General features: G+C 44.7%; 1 protein-coding gene across 2 annotated transcripts in view; it reads left to right on the top strand.

Moving 5' to 3' along the window:
* Positions 1-15,939, top strand: part of WNK2 (WNK lysine deficient protein kinase 2) — a 637,481-nt gene that overhangs the window by 323,653 nt on the left and 297,889 nt on the right. The window contains exon 10 of one of the 2 annotated variants that reach the window (XM_069206415.1): positions 3,773-3,925. In XM_069206415.1, the coding sequence (XP_069062516.1) occupies positions 3,773-3,925 (153 nt within the window). The remainder of the gene's footprint in view (positions 1-3,772; positions 3,926-15,939) is intronic. The other variant, XM_069206414.1, reaches the window with a different exon arrangement.

Here is a 15,939-nt window from a genome sequence, read left to right as displayed (position 1 = left end):
AGACATGCAGAGTTGCACTGACAGGCTCTCAGGGAGGCCTGTCAGTCTGGCCTGGGAGGCCTTTATAACATCGCATTAGTGGGTAACCAGTTTTGTTATCAACTGTTGCTATGTCACTGCAGTGGGTTATGAGATTCAGAAACTGATTTAAACAAATGAAGCTCTCTATGAGAGTCATGCATAACAATGTTAGCAAAGCCTTTATACAGGCAGCCCATCCCTAATCTGAGAGAAACTGGCTACAGGAAGCAGCTCTTCCAGTGGAAAGTACATGCTTCCATACAGCTCTAACCATGGCTCACTTACAAGCATAGGAAATTTAACAAAGTTTTTTACTTTGTCCTACATTTATTTCTAATTTTCAAAGGCAGTTGATTCTGTGCCTTGATTGAGTGATGCAAGAAACCACATTATTCAAATCTTTCTCACCTAATTTAAGGCAGCTGTAAAGGTATAAGCATGCACCAAGTGATGAATGTGCCTGAATGAAGATAGACCTCTGAGGATTAAGAACTCCTTGGCAGAGCACATGAGTTTAAGCAGAACGTTTTAGGGGAAGCCAATGCAATTCTGTTAACCAATTACTGACCAAGCCTTGATTTTTAAGACCCAAGAATTAGCTAGACCTAACATTTAGAAAAATCTGCAGCTTGTTTTCAGGCTATTCTGTGAAACCGGGGAACAAACAATTGCTGTAGTCTAGATGCGAATGGCCTTTTGAAAATCCACTGGAGCAAGTGAGAAGAATTATCCTTTTGGTCTTAAGAGTTAGAAGGGAAGTATTGTCCAGTGGCTTGAGTGTTAGGCTGCAATCAAAGATGTAGCCTAAATTTATCAGTAATTTGGAGTAGGATTGAGGTTTATCAATTCAGCTACTGCATCCATTCATGAATCAATTGATTCCAATTAACCACCAACCAAGTAATCAGCTAGGAATCGTGTGCATATCTATAACAAACTCTGGCAAAGCAATAGGTCTTGCCTTTTCGACCTATTGGCTTTGCCAGTGCTGTTTGCTGATGCTATGCAACTCTGGCAAAATGAAAAGGGACAAAAGCATGATATGGTCATTGGCTACGTCATTTAGCATGATTTTGCATGTGTCCTCACACATGCACAGCCAAGGAAATGACACTGGTGCCTTTTTATTTATCAATCTGAGATGGATCCCTGAATTAAAATAAATAAATAATAATAATAAGTAGTACGAAGCACTTTTGTATGGTGATGGGGTGGAAGCATTTGCTGTGTGGTCTTCCTAAAAAGCGTGTGTGTATGCAGCAGTGGCGTAAGGATGGATACAATAAAAAGAGAGCATGGTAGGGGGATGAGGTGCAAATCAACATATACAGGAGAGCAGCACCGGAGTGGTGGAAAGGCTCTTGAAGGATAGAGGAACACGAAGGGGCAAGGAAGAAGTACACAAGGGAGACAACTGGAAAACACATGCACTCTTATGAAGTGCTTAACCAAAAATGTTCTCTAAAAGTGAGCAGTAGGAAGGTACAAGTCAACCTATCTAAATGATAGTAGAAAGGTTGTGCTGTAAGTGAGGGACAAATGCAAGTCATGAAAATAAGAAGCAAGAAGATGAGTCACAATAAAGCCAAATGATGACAAGCAATGAGTGGACTGTAGATCCACTCAAGGTTCTTAGTAAGCCCTCACTAGATCTTTCACAAGACCTAGGAACCGAACAATGAAAACAAAAACATTACTCAGTGATACTAGGGTTCCCTATAAGTTGATGAAGATGTCAGTGCAGAGATATGTGGTATATGATGGTCCATTTTCGTGGGTTGGAATGTATTAGGGCCCAGAGAGACACTGTGTGTTCATCCAAAAAGGATATGAAACACTCTAGCACCTTCCCTCAAACAGCTGCTAGAGTAAGATAGAATAAGAAACGGTGGTTAGAGGTCCAAAAGGACCATGACTGACACGTCTGTGCCCAATGAGGTATGTAAATCATCCACTGCTCTTTTTAAAGCATGTTAATTTTGATGGTTGGATTTGAGGCTGGGTTAAGGTAGCTGGAAATTCCCTGCACTATTGCAGTTCAGTAGCAAGTAGGAGTGAGATGGACCAATAGAAATTATGATGAGATAGGCATTGAATTAGTAAGGGTTGAACTCCTGCTTTCCCCTCTAGTCTTTAGTACTTTGGAACAGTGGTTCTGATAGGCTCATCACATGAATCAGCCAATTTAGGTGCACTAATTTCTGGCACTACTTTATTTGACTGCATGTTGCTAGATAAGGGTGTGTGTCAGTCTTTTATTTCATGCAACTTCACCTCCATAAACTCTTCAGATAGAGGTGCAAACTTGGTGAGTCTAGATCGCTAATAAGAGAACAGATCAAAATTAAATTTAGTCCAAGAGAACCTTGAATTTACAAAGTGGCAGTTATAATTTTAAGCTTTTCTTGAAGAAAAGTGGGTCCATATGACTGGTTATATTTGATGGACAGTTCAGATGATGGAGCTCTGGTATCAATGTTGTCGGGGACCTTGCAAGCATTATGAAGGAAAACGAATACAGTTAAAATGCCAAGCTTTATGAGGGGTCTCATGGGGCAGAACCTTTGTTTCTTAGTGGGAGATAAGACAATAATATGGATATGGACCTGTGATCCATTTGTTATGGTTAGAAGTAGTAAGGACCTTATGTAGGGTATTGTGGTGCTGGAGGAACATAGAGTAAAGCAGCTGTCCTCCTGTACCACAAAACTCAAAGGGCCTACACTGTCTTAGTCAGTGATAACCATTAACCTGGTGGCCCTTCCACAACAGCACTGCTGGGTTCAATGATGGCCACACTGCTTTATTGAGAGCTGGATGACCATCTCTCATTTTCCGTGCCTGTACTCGTAATGTGAGGCATGACAGAAAAGGGCAGAAAACATGTGCAATGTCCTCCAGGTGCAGGGAAAAATCTCCCAGCTCATGTAGGCGTTTACAGTTTGTTCAGAAATGCAAACTCCTGCTTTGGCACTTTTTCTCTCTGAAATACCTTTGTCGAGCAGGCATTTTTAACATGGCCAGTAACCCCCACCAAGGTAAAAAAAAAAAGTCTTAATAGCTATGAATTATAGATAAATCAATTCTTTCACTCGATTTCTCACCCCATTAGTTCAATGCAAAATGTGTAGGCATTGTGCAAAAGATAGATTACCAAACTATCACTTTTCACAAAAGTGTGTCTGTCAACACCTATAGGAGTATAAAAGCATGATCATGGCAAGCATTCCTGCTTACCAACAACCCTGTAAGGAGACACAGCCAATATCACTACCCCACCCCTAATTGCATTACAGCATTACAAGTCGATATTTCTTCTGATTGATTTGGATTGATGAAGGCAACGGCCCTGGAGAGGGTAGGTAGATGCACATATCAAAGAAATGTACACTTGCTGGTGGCTAAAGTAACTAAAGGCAAAGAAAGTTAGTGTTATGTACCCTTCTAAAACAAAATCAACAAGTCAAAACAGTCTGGGAAGCTTAGAGAGTCCTTCCTTAAAATATTGGCTGTTGAAATTAACAAGAAATTCATTAGGTTTCAACTGGTTTTCTCCTCTTCAACTATTTATCTTTTACCTCTTGCCCGCCTCACCTCTTTGTTTTGTCTTTTGGTTATAAAAGTAGACTGAATATGGGGCCTACTTGTCCCTGTGGTTTGATCCCCTGGCTTAACCTCCTGTCTATGACTGATATTTGTAACTGCACATACAGCTAATAATGAAAATATTGAAGCGTGTGTTTGTCATTAGCAGGGTCTGGGATTGGTCCAGACGTCCGCTCCCATCATCCCACAGACAACACAGCAACATTACCAAGAGCCTACGGTGACTTTACCAGCAGTGCCCCCACCTGCAGCTACTTCCATGCAGTATGGTCAGCCTCAGTCTCTCTTGAACACCCAGGTGAGGAGTAGACGTTCAAGCCTTTCAATTCACATTTTGCATCTTATTTCTAACCTATTGATACTCAACGATAATATAATTAGAAATATTCTGAAGAGTTTGTGCTTGGTTTACTTAAATTGTGGTAGCTTGTCAGATTTGCAAACCATATTTTATACTGTAGCGTACCATTGATCCACTTGCATGACAAAGTGAAGACATTTTACCTTATTTTCGACAGGGTCAGTGGAAGCAACTCATTACAGGAAGAGTCCTTTTACTACCTATCAGATGTTTGTATTCTGTTGTGTTCCTACCTAGTTTCTAGAAAGCCGACAGCCACTCCTGGTTCCTATGTCACTTTCTCCAGCTCGCTGAGGTTTCTTGCAACAGGATAGGGAGGGTTTTAGAAAGAAGAGGAGAGCGAAGCAAGATAAAGAGAAAGTGGTCAGAGAGGAGGAAAGAAGCAAGAGAATGTGTGATGGAAGAGTATGGCACTCGGAGGGCGAAGGTGGCAGGGCTGGTTTGAGCATTTTTGCAAGGGCTGCTTTTGGTTCCCCAGTCTGGCCATGGTCATAGCTCTGTAGTCAAGGTTGATGCCTATAGGTATTCAGATTTTCTCCCATCCCCCCCCCCCTTTTTAACTAGTTTGCACCGGTCATGGGGGAGGGGGGCAGGGGAGTTGGAGGAATGTACAGTAGGGCACCTTACAGCATGCAAAACTCGATGTAGATCAGTAAGCAGGCCAAAAGTTGTTATAAGTAGATACCAACGTTGTTTTTCACTAGCCCCAGGGTTTGCTGAATGGATGCTCACTACATTTTTAATGGCACAGCAGGCTTTGGGTCATTCTGTGCCTTTTCTTGGTTTGGTGAAAATCAGTTTTTGCCAGTTTGGAAAAATAGGGCAAATTGAGTGTTCAGTACACAGGTCAAAGAATGTTTTCTAAAAACGTTTTCAAACACCTGATAGGGATGCAAAGAGTAGGACTTAAGTAATCATGCCCAACATTCTGTGCATGCGCTCTGGACACTGAGAAGTGTTTTCCTCCGAATGGAACAAAAATGTGTTCACATGAAATTAACCCTAATGTTCCACTCAATGTTCACAAGACAAACATAAGTTAAAAGGTAGTGTTGTGGGTTTCATAAGACAGGCCGGGACAGATTAAAATGATTAAGGCCTTTAGGCTCTATTTAAATTGGGGTGTCGGGCCAGGGACTTAATTTTGCTCTCATGCGCCTTGCCTACGGGTGGCGGAGTTAATTCCCTACCATTAGGTGCCCCTGAGGAGCGCTTCAGGCCAAATCTACATAGACCTGTCCAGGTTGAGGGATCTGTCATCAAAAATTAGAGATAGCTCTAATTTTGGAGTATTGCAAAAGTGCTCCCACAAGATTTGTAGTGTGGGGGTCAGTTAAAAGAGAGACTATGCAAAATCATCTGAAAATGAAAAGATGCTGGAGATCCTCTGGCACAAAACAATCAGGCACTGGCACAAAATAAGCAAGCACTCTCAAGGCCTGTAGGTCTAATTTTGATAACCCAGATCACTCCTATGTGCAAATGCAGCCTGGTTATGGTATCTCCATAGAGCACCTGAAGCTAAGCAGAAAAATATTATTTTTTGTGTGCCTGAGTGTACATGCTTTAGCACATTAATGCAAGACCTATTGGCTTTAGCAATACGTTTTTCAGGATGCCATTCTTTTAAGGCATACAACATTCTAGATCAGCTCAAGACCATTCGTGTACCATGCAAGTATATAGGAGCAGGCGAATTAGCTGTTATTTCCCCAAATTTTCATATGCCTGGATCCACTGTGAATTCATAATAGTCTTCAATTCCGGCAGTTGAGTCCACTTTTTATTCTCCATTACAGGAGCAATAGGTGTAGTTACTTCCTCATCCACATCTTTCAAAATGGTAGTTTACAGCTCTCTTCTTTCTGCATTTTATAATCTCCCACCCCCATTTTCATGGGTGTTGACTGCATTCTGAATTCAGTTAAGGGGAATATTTGATAATTAGATTAATCCCTTATTTGTTTCTCACCAGCTATCACAGAGGTACGGTAGGTCTTTAACATCTCACTCTTGAATCTGTGCGGTAAAGTACACAATACATAAAATTTGGGAAATTGCAAGGGATGAGATGGGTCAATGGTTCGCAGAATCATAGAGGGAAGCCCTACATTTTATTTATCCCTCTGGGAGAAAGCAGCGGTATTGCAGTGCAGAGTGGCACAACTTGCAAAACCTGTATCTGCCCAAGGACAAGAAAAGAGAAACGGTGATTCCCCAATGATTGGGTGAGGCGTGAGGCCGACTGATTACCTCAACTCTTCATCAGCTATGTTTTTTTTTTTTTTTTGTCTTTTGTAGCAGAAGACACTTTAGGCAAATGTTCAGGTTGATGCACATCCCTCATGAAAATCCCAGATATTTACACACATGCATACCTTATATATTACCAAGAGAGCTGTCTTTCTGGAGAATAAATTAACAGTACAAATTGCAATTAAATGCTGCTCTTGTGTGTATTTTGTTTAATGTAATATTTCTGTGATTTGTAATAGTGCACTAGGATTTAATTGAAATATATAACTACTTCAATATTATTCTAGTACCTATCCATTGCCCACAGTCTAGACGATCTCCAAACTCATCTTAGGAAATGCTGCCCTGGCTAGAGCTCCACATTTCTTGCTAGCCCTGATAAAGGCAATGCTGCACTCTGCAGCTAGACTGGTCACTGATGCACACTAGTTGATTTAGATCATGCTAATAGTCCCCAGTCTTCATAGCTGCCAGTAGCAAACAAAATCAGATTAGGTTTTATTTGAATTGCACCCATACCTATTCTTACTTTCCGGACCTTAGCATACACCCTCAAATGTAATATTTATGTGTTCAATGTAATCTAAGGAGTTTTCTTTATAGTATCCAGATTTACTGTGTGGTTCAAGAGTACTAATTAAAATTCAAATAACTGCAGCAATGTGGTTGTTTATTTTTGACCTGGTCAGACGCCAAGGTTCTTTAATTTATGTGTGAATTCACATTTGTGACAAAAATATGTAGTGATTGGACCCTGTAACAGGTTATTGTAAGTTAGTCTTTAACTGCCAAAGAGCATGACATTGGTTTTAGAGATGTTTATTTGTAGCCGATTTCAGGGCTGTCACAGGGGGGTGGGAAGTCCAACCAGAGATGTTTGACCCAGGTCCCATCCTGCCACTACTAAATGTATTTATATTTCAGAAAAACATGGCTAGTGTGCCTTTTTCATAATTAACTGTGTGTCAGGGAATGCTAGTTGCCACTCAGTGGCCCCATACTGCATCCTCCTCAAATTGTCCCAGTACCTTCTTTTTAAGGATTTGCTCATATAACAGAGTTTTGTGTCAGATGGTATTAATACCCAGCCTCAAAAAGCCTCTTACAGGCATTGACAGCTCAGCTGTATAGGAGGTTTTCTTCTAATAGGCAATTCAGCAGAGGTTGATATTAGTTGTAAGATCTAGGGGGGGCGTGGCCAGGCGAGCAGTGATGAAGGACATGCTCTGAAAGCACTCCGCTCCACCCCCCTTGATATAGTCATGAATTCGTAACTTGGGTCTGACATCTTCACTCCACATCAAGTTCCAGAGGTATACCCATAGCATATCTGCAGATCACTGCTGTTCCTGCTACCCTTCAATGATCTAGGCCGATCGGTGTGGCCAGACAAGCAGCAATGTCGAACGTTCTATGAAAGCACTCCGCGCCACCTGTCTTGATATAGCCATAAATCTGTCCGCCATTTTCTCCTCACATCAAGCACCAGGGGTAATCCCATGACATACCTGCATAATTGTCTTAGTTTCTGCTACCCCTTTATGATCTGGGCCAATTGGAGCGACTGCTCAGTGGACCCTGTGGCTCGAGGGGAAAATGGTACCTGATGCTGGGCCCTGAAATGCAGCCCAGAAACCTGGCAACCATGTACAGTCTCTGAGCCCACCACCTGCCAGAGCCGGGACACCAATTCCACTAGCGACCCAAAGCATCACCCACCTCAGTGAGGCGTGATATGGGCCGACAAGGGCAACCGAAAAAGGACTCACTGCTGCAGATTGTGAATGGTACCCAGCACCAGGCCCTGCAGCATGGCCTAGAGGATTGACGGTCTTGTCTGACCACTGTGACCATCACTGACTGCAGTGGAGCAGTGCTTCCCAACACCCCCCAGCCCCCCCAAGGACATTCAGCACCCTCCTTCGCAGGTCCTGGGGAAAAGAAATCCCGGACCAGTCTCTGCGACTCTGGGCTGTGACCCGCCCCCTGCTCTCCAGCGGTGACTGCAGCTTCCGCTTGCCTGCACCAGTGTCCTGGGACCCATGTTTGAAAACCTCCAGGTACGGGCGCGCAAGCAGCGGAGAGGCCTCTTGTTGCTTCCCTGCCCTAATTACCACCATCCTGAGTCGCCATTTGGCAGGCCTCCATTGCACCGGGAAGCCCCACTGTGACCATGCTGCTCCCTGTTGTGGCTCTCCCAACCCCACCAACACTAATTAACTGGCTTTTTGGGAATCTGGACTTGTAGCACGGCCATCAACACAAAAGGGGCCCTTGCTCCGGGCTGTGATCTGACTGCCTCTGCCTCTCCAGATCCAGGGCTTGCCCTCCCTCTGACCATTACCATTGGGGGCCCTCCTTACCTATCGTAGTGGAAGAGACTCCTGTTACACGCAGCTGCAAACATCCTAGGGTGTGCTGCTGCCTCAATGCATTAAGCCACCAGCAACCCTGACACCACAGTGGGTGTGGAGGGGGGTTGGGGGGGGGGAGGGTGATGCGTGTTGAACAAGTCATAAGGCTATTTAGTGCACCAAGCCTCCTCAACATCCACTAATTGATGTGAGTCTAGCACCGTGGAGTGACCTGAATGGGGGGGTGAGAAGCTGCATTCCATGGGGCACCAGGAATGTGCGGGACCCTCTTGAGGAGCCACCCTAAACACCAAGAGACAGTCCGTGCCCGGCTGTTTAATTACCAGGAAGGAGCCAACAGACTCCTTGTGTGCATTTAAGTGCTGGAGGCTGGGGCTTGAAGGGTGTCCAGACGCTGGCCTGCACTGTGAGCCTGCCAGTGGCATTGACTACCTACCTTTCCTTCCTCTTTCTACAAGATTATTCACCTTTGGCTCTACTTACATACAGAAGAAGCTCCGCACCCAAGAGCCTTGTCACAGCGGTCCAGACTCAGGGAGCCTTCTATCCCCCAAAACACTCATCATGGGCAGCTCGAAGACCAGTATACCAGCAACTAAATCTGTGGTGTCTGATTGCCTCATTCCGACCAAACCGGATACTCTCCAGCTATGTGGCACGCATGACCCTCCTGAAATCCCTCGACACAAACTGTAACAGGTACCCACAGCCATTGAAAGCTCCCTGAAATTATTGAAGGCTGCCCTTAGGTCTCTGTTTTCAGGACTTAGTTTCCTCTGAAATGACCATGGGAAACACTCAGCTAGAGTAACTGAAGGGGAGAAGACCCTAGTCACACTACAACCCCTAGCATCAGACAATCAACAAGCTATCCGAGATCTACTGGAGGGAATCCAGGTTTCGGAACACAGTGCAGATGATGCTGAAGGTCGCTACAGCAGGAGCAATATTTGCATCCTAGGTGTTCCAGAGGGGATGAGGGTAACAAACCCCTAAAATTTTGAACACTTGGCTCAAATCCTTCATTTTATCCTCGGATATCACACCCTTCTTCGCCTTAGAAAAGTTGCACCACATACTAACACATTATTACTCACTCGGGACCCCACCTCTTCCTATGCTCGCCATACTCTTGCACTATCGAGACCTAAATGCCATCCTGCGAGTGACCTGAATGGCAGGCTGCTTACATCTTAAAGAAAAACCCAGACTATGCAATGGCAGTGCTGCAACAACTTGCCACCTTTTTAGAGGTTAAACTGCTACTTCAACAGATGAAAGTCCAGTACTCTTTGCTCTTTCCGGCCTGCCTCAAAATACTGGACCAGGGAAATTACCTCTTTTCCCTGACTCCAAAGAGGTCTGGAAGTAGTCACCCAGATTCCACCATGCATAAATCCACAGATGGATCACTCCAGCCTCTTAGACCCAGACAGAAGCACCAAAGCTGCGCTCACAGGGGCACCTTTCCAAAATCGTCAACCCTTCAAGCCCCGGCACCTAAACAGACAGCAAACCCTATAGCCAATCTGAATACTGAGGCAACCCCTAATCAGACCTTGACTGCGGCCCCAGTATATTCTCCTCTGGTGGGGATTCAGACTCATCTCTGGCATCTACAGAAACTACGCCTTTGCTTTCTCTGGTGACGCCTAAAACAGCTTAAGAGATTATTAGATTACACAACAAAATAGACTCCTCATATGTATCCTTCATCAATATTTGACTCACCTTATTCTCATTTATATTGTAAATAAATGACGCATGTTGTCTTTCCGTTTCTCTCCCCCTCCCCTTTCCCTGCCAACCCCCAGGATGAACTTCTTATACTCGATAGTCCTAGAGATATTGCTTCTAGGCTCATAACAGGCTCCTGACACTGCACAATCTACCATGGGTGCCACCTCACTCCTGACCATCGAATGCTGGTTCCTCCACCGATGAACGACTCATGAGGATTGTCGATCACGTCCCGTGGATGGCCAATTCTGCATGGTTATCGCACCCCCCGATGCAGTCTCCTTGTCGGGCCCAATAGAACTACACTGCAGATACAAGCAGTGGACTGTGACTGCTCTCTCTACCACATGTCCACCATGCATATCTTATTGTTGGTTTTTTCACTCATCCAGTTTGGGTGTACCACCGGTATCGGTAGGCTCTGTGCGTTTTCATTTATACATCAACCCTCATTACTCACACTTTCCCTTACCAACGTAGGGCGGTAGATTACCACACAGCTTCACTTACAATGCAGGGACTTAGCATGGCTCTAGGGTGGCATTTGCTTACCCCCCCATTCTTTTATTTATATTGTGACATGGCTCCCCTATCCACCACCAGGTTTCTTACCCTAAAATTAGGGGGAAGAATACAGCACATAAACATTACTCTGTGTATGCATACCTCAAGCGAATCCAGGCACAGGTTGCCTCCCTTCAGAAGATACATGCACAGAATTACCAGGTCTTCAGAAATGCGTGGGTGTGGGGTCAGTTTATGCTACTACCTACTCCAATTAGGCTAGGGGGGGCCATAATAAAGATCCACCCAAGAACCCCTCTTCAAGTCTCCCATACTATCATTGACCAGGAGAGGTGGTATGTATTCCTGGAAGAGTGACTTGATGGTACTCTATTGCTCCTCAGGAGCATACATGCCCAAACTTTGAGCAAGACTTGTTTTGGACCAGACTTTCAGACATCCTGGCTGAAATACGGCTTTGATCGGATTCTTTACTCTCTTCCTTCTGTTGTCCCTGGTCCGCGAGGTGGAATAACTGGGCCATATTGTCCCAGAACACAACGTCACATAATACATTTACAGTGGGGTGCCCCACATCCACCGATTCCCCATGTGACGCCTTCCTCAGGACTGCCTGAAGGATCCTGCTTTTTGAGAGGTTCAAGTCACACGTATACCCAACTACTTTGCTGAGAATGAAGGCACAGCATCTGACAAGACCCTGGAAGGGGACACCTTCAAGGTGGACACACAAGGGCTATGCATTCAGGAGATTGTGGGAGTTCATAGAGCCCTGGATAGAGATATTCAGAAGGCTTAACAATGCCTATCACAGCTTGAGCTGTAAGGGGAATATGACACATCTGGTCGCCAATATGAGGCTCTCTTAGAAGGCCTTTGATGCTTTAACGTCACCGCTTATGTGTCTAAAACCCACGGAGAGGGCAACAAATCTGTTGCCTCCTCACTTGGCTGATTCACTAGGAGCACAGGGAGACTGCAATCTGTGAACTACAATCCCCCACAGGCCAAACCCTGAACACACAACATGACATTCTCCATGAATTCCACAGGTATTATTCAGAAATTTACGGAACTCTAGCATGGTCACGGCTCGGGGGCAAAGTCTTGTTTCCCGCACATCTGCCTCTACCACAGATCTCAGTGATGCTCCTAGATGTTGTCGTAACCCCCACTGACATCAAACAGGTGTTAAAGGACTTGGCAAGGAACAAGACCCCTGGTCCTGATGGCCTCTACCGGAATATTATAGCACCTTCGGAGGTAGTCTGGTTTCTCATCTGGCCTCATTGCACAGTGAGGCACTACAGCTAGGGAAATTACCACCATCCTTTTGAGAATCCTTCTTAATATCTCTACCCAAGCCTAAAAGGGACCTCGCCAATGCCTCCTCCTACTGCCCCATTGCCATTCTAGGGGGATATAAAATATTGGGCAAAATCCTTTCGACCAGATAAATACAAATCTTCCCAGAACTCGTAAACCCGGATCAAAATGAATTTGGCTCTGGTTGTTGCACATCACACAAACTCCAGTGTTTGTTCCATGTGAATGATCAACTACAGGACCACTTTCCACACGTTGCATGCCTGATCTGCATCTGGAGAGGGTATTCGGCTCTCTCAGCTGGGATTACCTGTTTCAGGTCCTCGTAGTGATGGGCATTAGTGAGCGCTTAACAACCTACACTCATCTGTCATATACCAAGCCCCTCTATCAGATACGACCAGGGCGATAAATCTCTGACCCATTCCTGATCGAGCAGGGTACTCGACAGGGGTGTTCACTCTCCCCCCTGCTGCTCACGATCACCATGAAATGGTTAGCCATCCGAATGTGGAGGGATGGATAGGACTGGAACATTCTCCTCAAAGGCGGGACGCATGCAGTGTCACCGTACGCAGATAACCTCCAACTGCACCTATGGGATGCACACATAGACTTGATCCCCATTCAGGGCGTGCTACACTCATTCACTCAATACACTGACCTGGTGGTAAACTGGGCCAAATCATTCATCTACCCACTACATCCTGACTCTCCTTCACAGATGATGCGTATAGGTGGGGTTTCACTTCCCTAACTAGACTCTGAAGTGCCGATACTAGGGCATCCACCTCTATCACATTTCGCCCAACCTCCTCGAGGGAAATCTCTGCCCCGTGTTGGCGGTGGAGAAGTCACTGGTTCAATTCTAGAAAATCTTCTGCTCACTATAACAGAGAAGATTGCCTTGTAAAAATTGGTGGTACTATATTACTATATATATATATATATATATGTTGCTATATTACTTCACCAGCTTGCCTGTGATACCACCTCAGTTTCTTTTGTGACCCTGACACACTGTTAATAGAACTCATATGGGGCAGTGGGTGCCACCAGATAGCCCTGAAAGAACTACAACTACCTGTGGTTGAAGGTGGCCTCGGTGCCCCGTCTTTTGAGGCTTACTACCTGGCAGTCCAACTGCAGTGGGTGGCTAGGTGGTTAGCGAACTGCATCTTGGAGGGAGCATATCCTTCTGCATGCTCCCTCGCTACTGCTGTTACCTGCAGCTTTCTGCTCCCCCGGGTCATGCCAGACTCCTAATGCTTTTTACACATAGTGATAACTCTCAAATGTATCAATGATGCGATTTATCACACCACACATCACATCGTACACTCCAGGGTTCCCACTACAGGGTCTACCCCGATACCCAAGGACATTCTCTGCGTCAGTCATGAGATGCTACCACAGATGGTCCTTGACTACTGCAGCTGATCATTTTTTCTGAAAGCTATCTTCTGACTTTTGACCAACTATTCACAGACCATGACCATCCACCAGGCCAATTCCTCACGTGTCAACACTTACACAACACATGCTACATCTTATGGTCCACTCAGGATGATGAACCCTTACACATGCCATCCTGCAGGCACTCCTCACCAGGGGAATTGGGGTCATTTGATCACATGGCTGTATCGAGCTGTTCGGACCCACACAGGTTCTACCCTCGCTCCTCTACATGTGAAGTGGGAGGAGGACATGGGGAGAGCCTTCATTTACAGAGTGGGGCTAGGTGCTGGCCTTTCCATAAACTGTCTCCAGGAAAGCTAGATGTAAAAACATACAATTTCATATCCTACACCGAGTGCGTTTAACTTCTGCCCAACTGCTATTGTCACACAGGTGACCCCCTACTGCCAGGCAGGTGATGCAGACCTTAGCCATATGCTGTGGTATTGCCGTGCCCGTGCTGTCTTCTGGAGCGGTGTTCATGCCGCACTGTGCAGTTACTTAACTCGGACATTTTCACAATGGAGGCTTGCACCTTATGCATATTTAAGTGCGGAAATACACTCTGTGTTTAATTCTTTTGCTGTAATGGCCCTCCTCACCAAGAGAACGCTCACATTACAATGGAAGGCCAAACATGTGCCCCGGCTGGTGGCTTGGCGGACACTATGCATAAGTGGGGGACAGCCGAGGGAACAGCCCACCGATTTGAAGAAATGCAGCATCTTCGCAAATGCCCTATATTCCAGGAATGGGGAAACCCTTCTCAACCAATCCATTCAATTCATGTCCCCAGACAACCCTCCTTCCTGAGACCTACAGCGACGCATGCTGACCCAACACTCCTGCATGTGCTCACCAGCCCTATCCCATGATGTTAGAAGAGCCTCTTCTGTCAATTCTTTATTATCCTGAAATTGGAAGCCATCTCTTTTGGGGCTCATTTCAACTTTTAGTTATATTTCAGGAAATCATCCACCTGTCAACTCGTAGCACATTGCCAAGAATAAAGCGAACGGAACTAGCTGGGTTAATGAATTATTTGACTAAATCCAACTCTAAATCTAATGTCTCTAAACCTAATCCATCATCAGGCCTCCGTACCTTCTTAGCTCTAGAGAAGTCACTTGAGAGAAACTGCTAAGTGGTGATAAGCGGCATAACTAAGGACATATCTTGAAGCAGACAGAATTCCATGAGGCTTACGCATTTTGATTTTCCCATCTGTTGGCACCACCAACGAAGAACATATACAAAGATGGGAATCTTACCTCCAAGAAGCCTCTAACACTATGCTTAAACAAATTATTGATATCACAAACAAAGAATGTGAGATAGCTAAACTAGAGGTGGATAATCTCACTTAACATATTGATGAGGCCAATTGGGGCGTAGAGACCAAAATTAATTATGAGATTCTCAACAACATAACAATTAGAGGATGACACGATCAAGGGTAAAAAACGCAAATCCAGTTTGACTACAAATTAAAAACAGTATATACATTTGCGAAAAAATATAATTCCACCTCTAAACCCTCTGTAATTACAGAGTCCCTATCTGCACAGATCTCAAGTTCTGATATTGAGTCACCTGAATCCTGTTTGGAAACTAACCCATCTGCATATAAGGTTCATTTTTTCAAGGAAGTGCAATTCTACAGACTAGGTATAAGAACTCCAAGCACCCGCTATATAAAAACAGCCCTAGAAACTCGAAAAACAACAACACCAGGGATAACCACAAGAGCCAGAAGGAAGGATCGGGAGAAAGCCCTCAACATCAACCACCTAGTTGTCAATCTTTCTCAAACAACACATACCGACCTGCTTGACAAGGGACTCTCATTTTGTCTGACTGCTACTTGGGCTATTACCAAAATCCAAGTGTATTTATTTAAATTTACCTTTCAACTTAAACTGCATTCTTTCTTTCATGTCAACCCTCAAAAACCTCTGATATACCTGACAGTGCATCTGACATCTATGTCCATCCAGGATCTTGAAGATATCAATACACTACCTAACCTATCGGAAAGAGAAGCTGACTATAGCTCATTAATTGATACAGCATCTGAACTGTGAAAACCCAAATCCATCATTTGTCCCTAACTAACACTTGACAACAGTATTGATGCTTTCCAACAAGCGGTGCCTTAGGATTTAGAAGGGGTACATGCCAAATATCTTAAAAAGCCAAAATCCTTCAGAACAATATCACCTCAATGGAACGCAAGGCCATCACATCATTACACAATCGTAACGACATTGT

Source organism: Pleurodeles waltl, chromosome 9 (genome assembly GCF_031143425.1).
Source record: "Pleurodeles waltl isolate 20211129_DDA chromosome 9, aPleWal1.hap1.20221129, whole genome shotgun sequence".
Classification (NCBI taxonomy): Eukaryota; Metazoa; Chordata; class Amphibia; order Caudata; family Salamandridae; genus Pleurodeles; species Pleurodeles waltl.
This window is presented reverse-complemented; position numbering and strand designations above follow the sequence as displayed.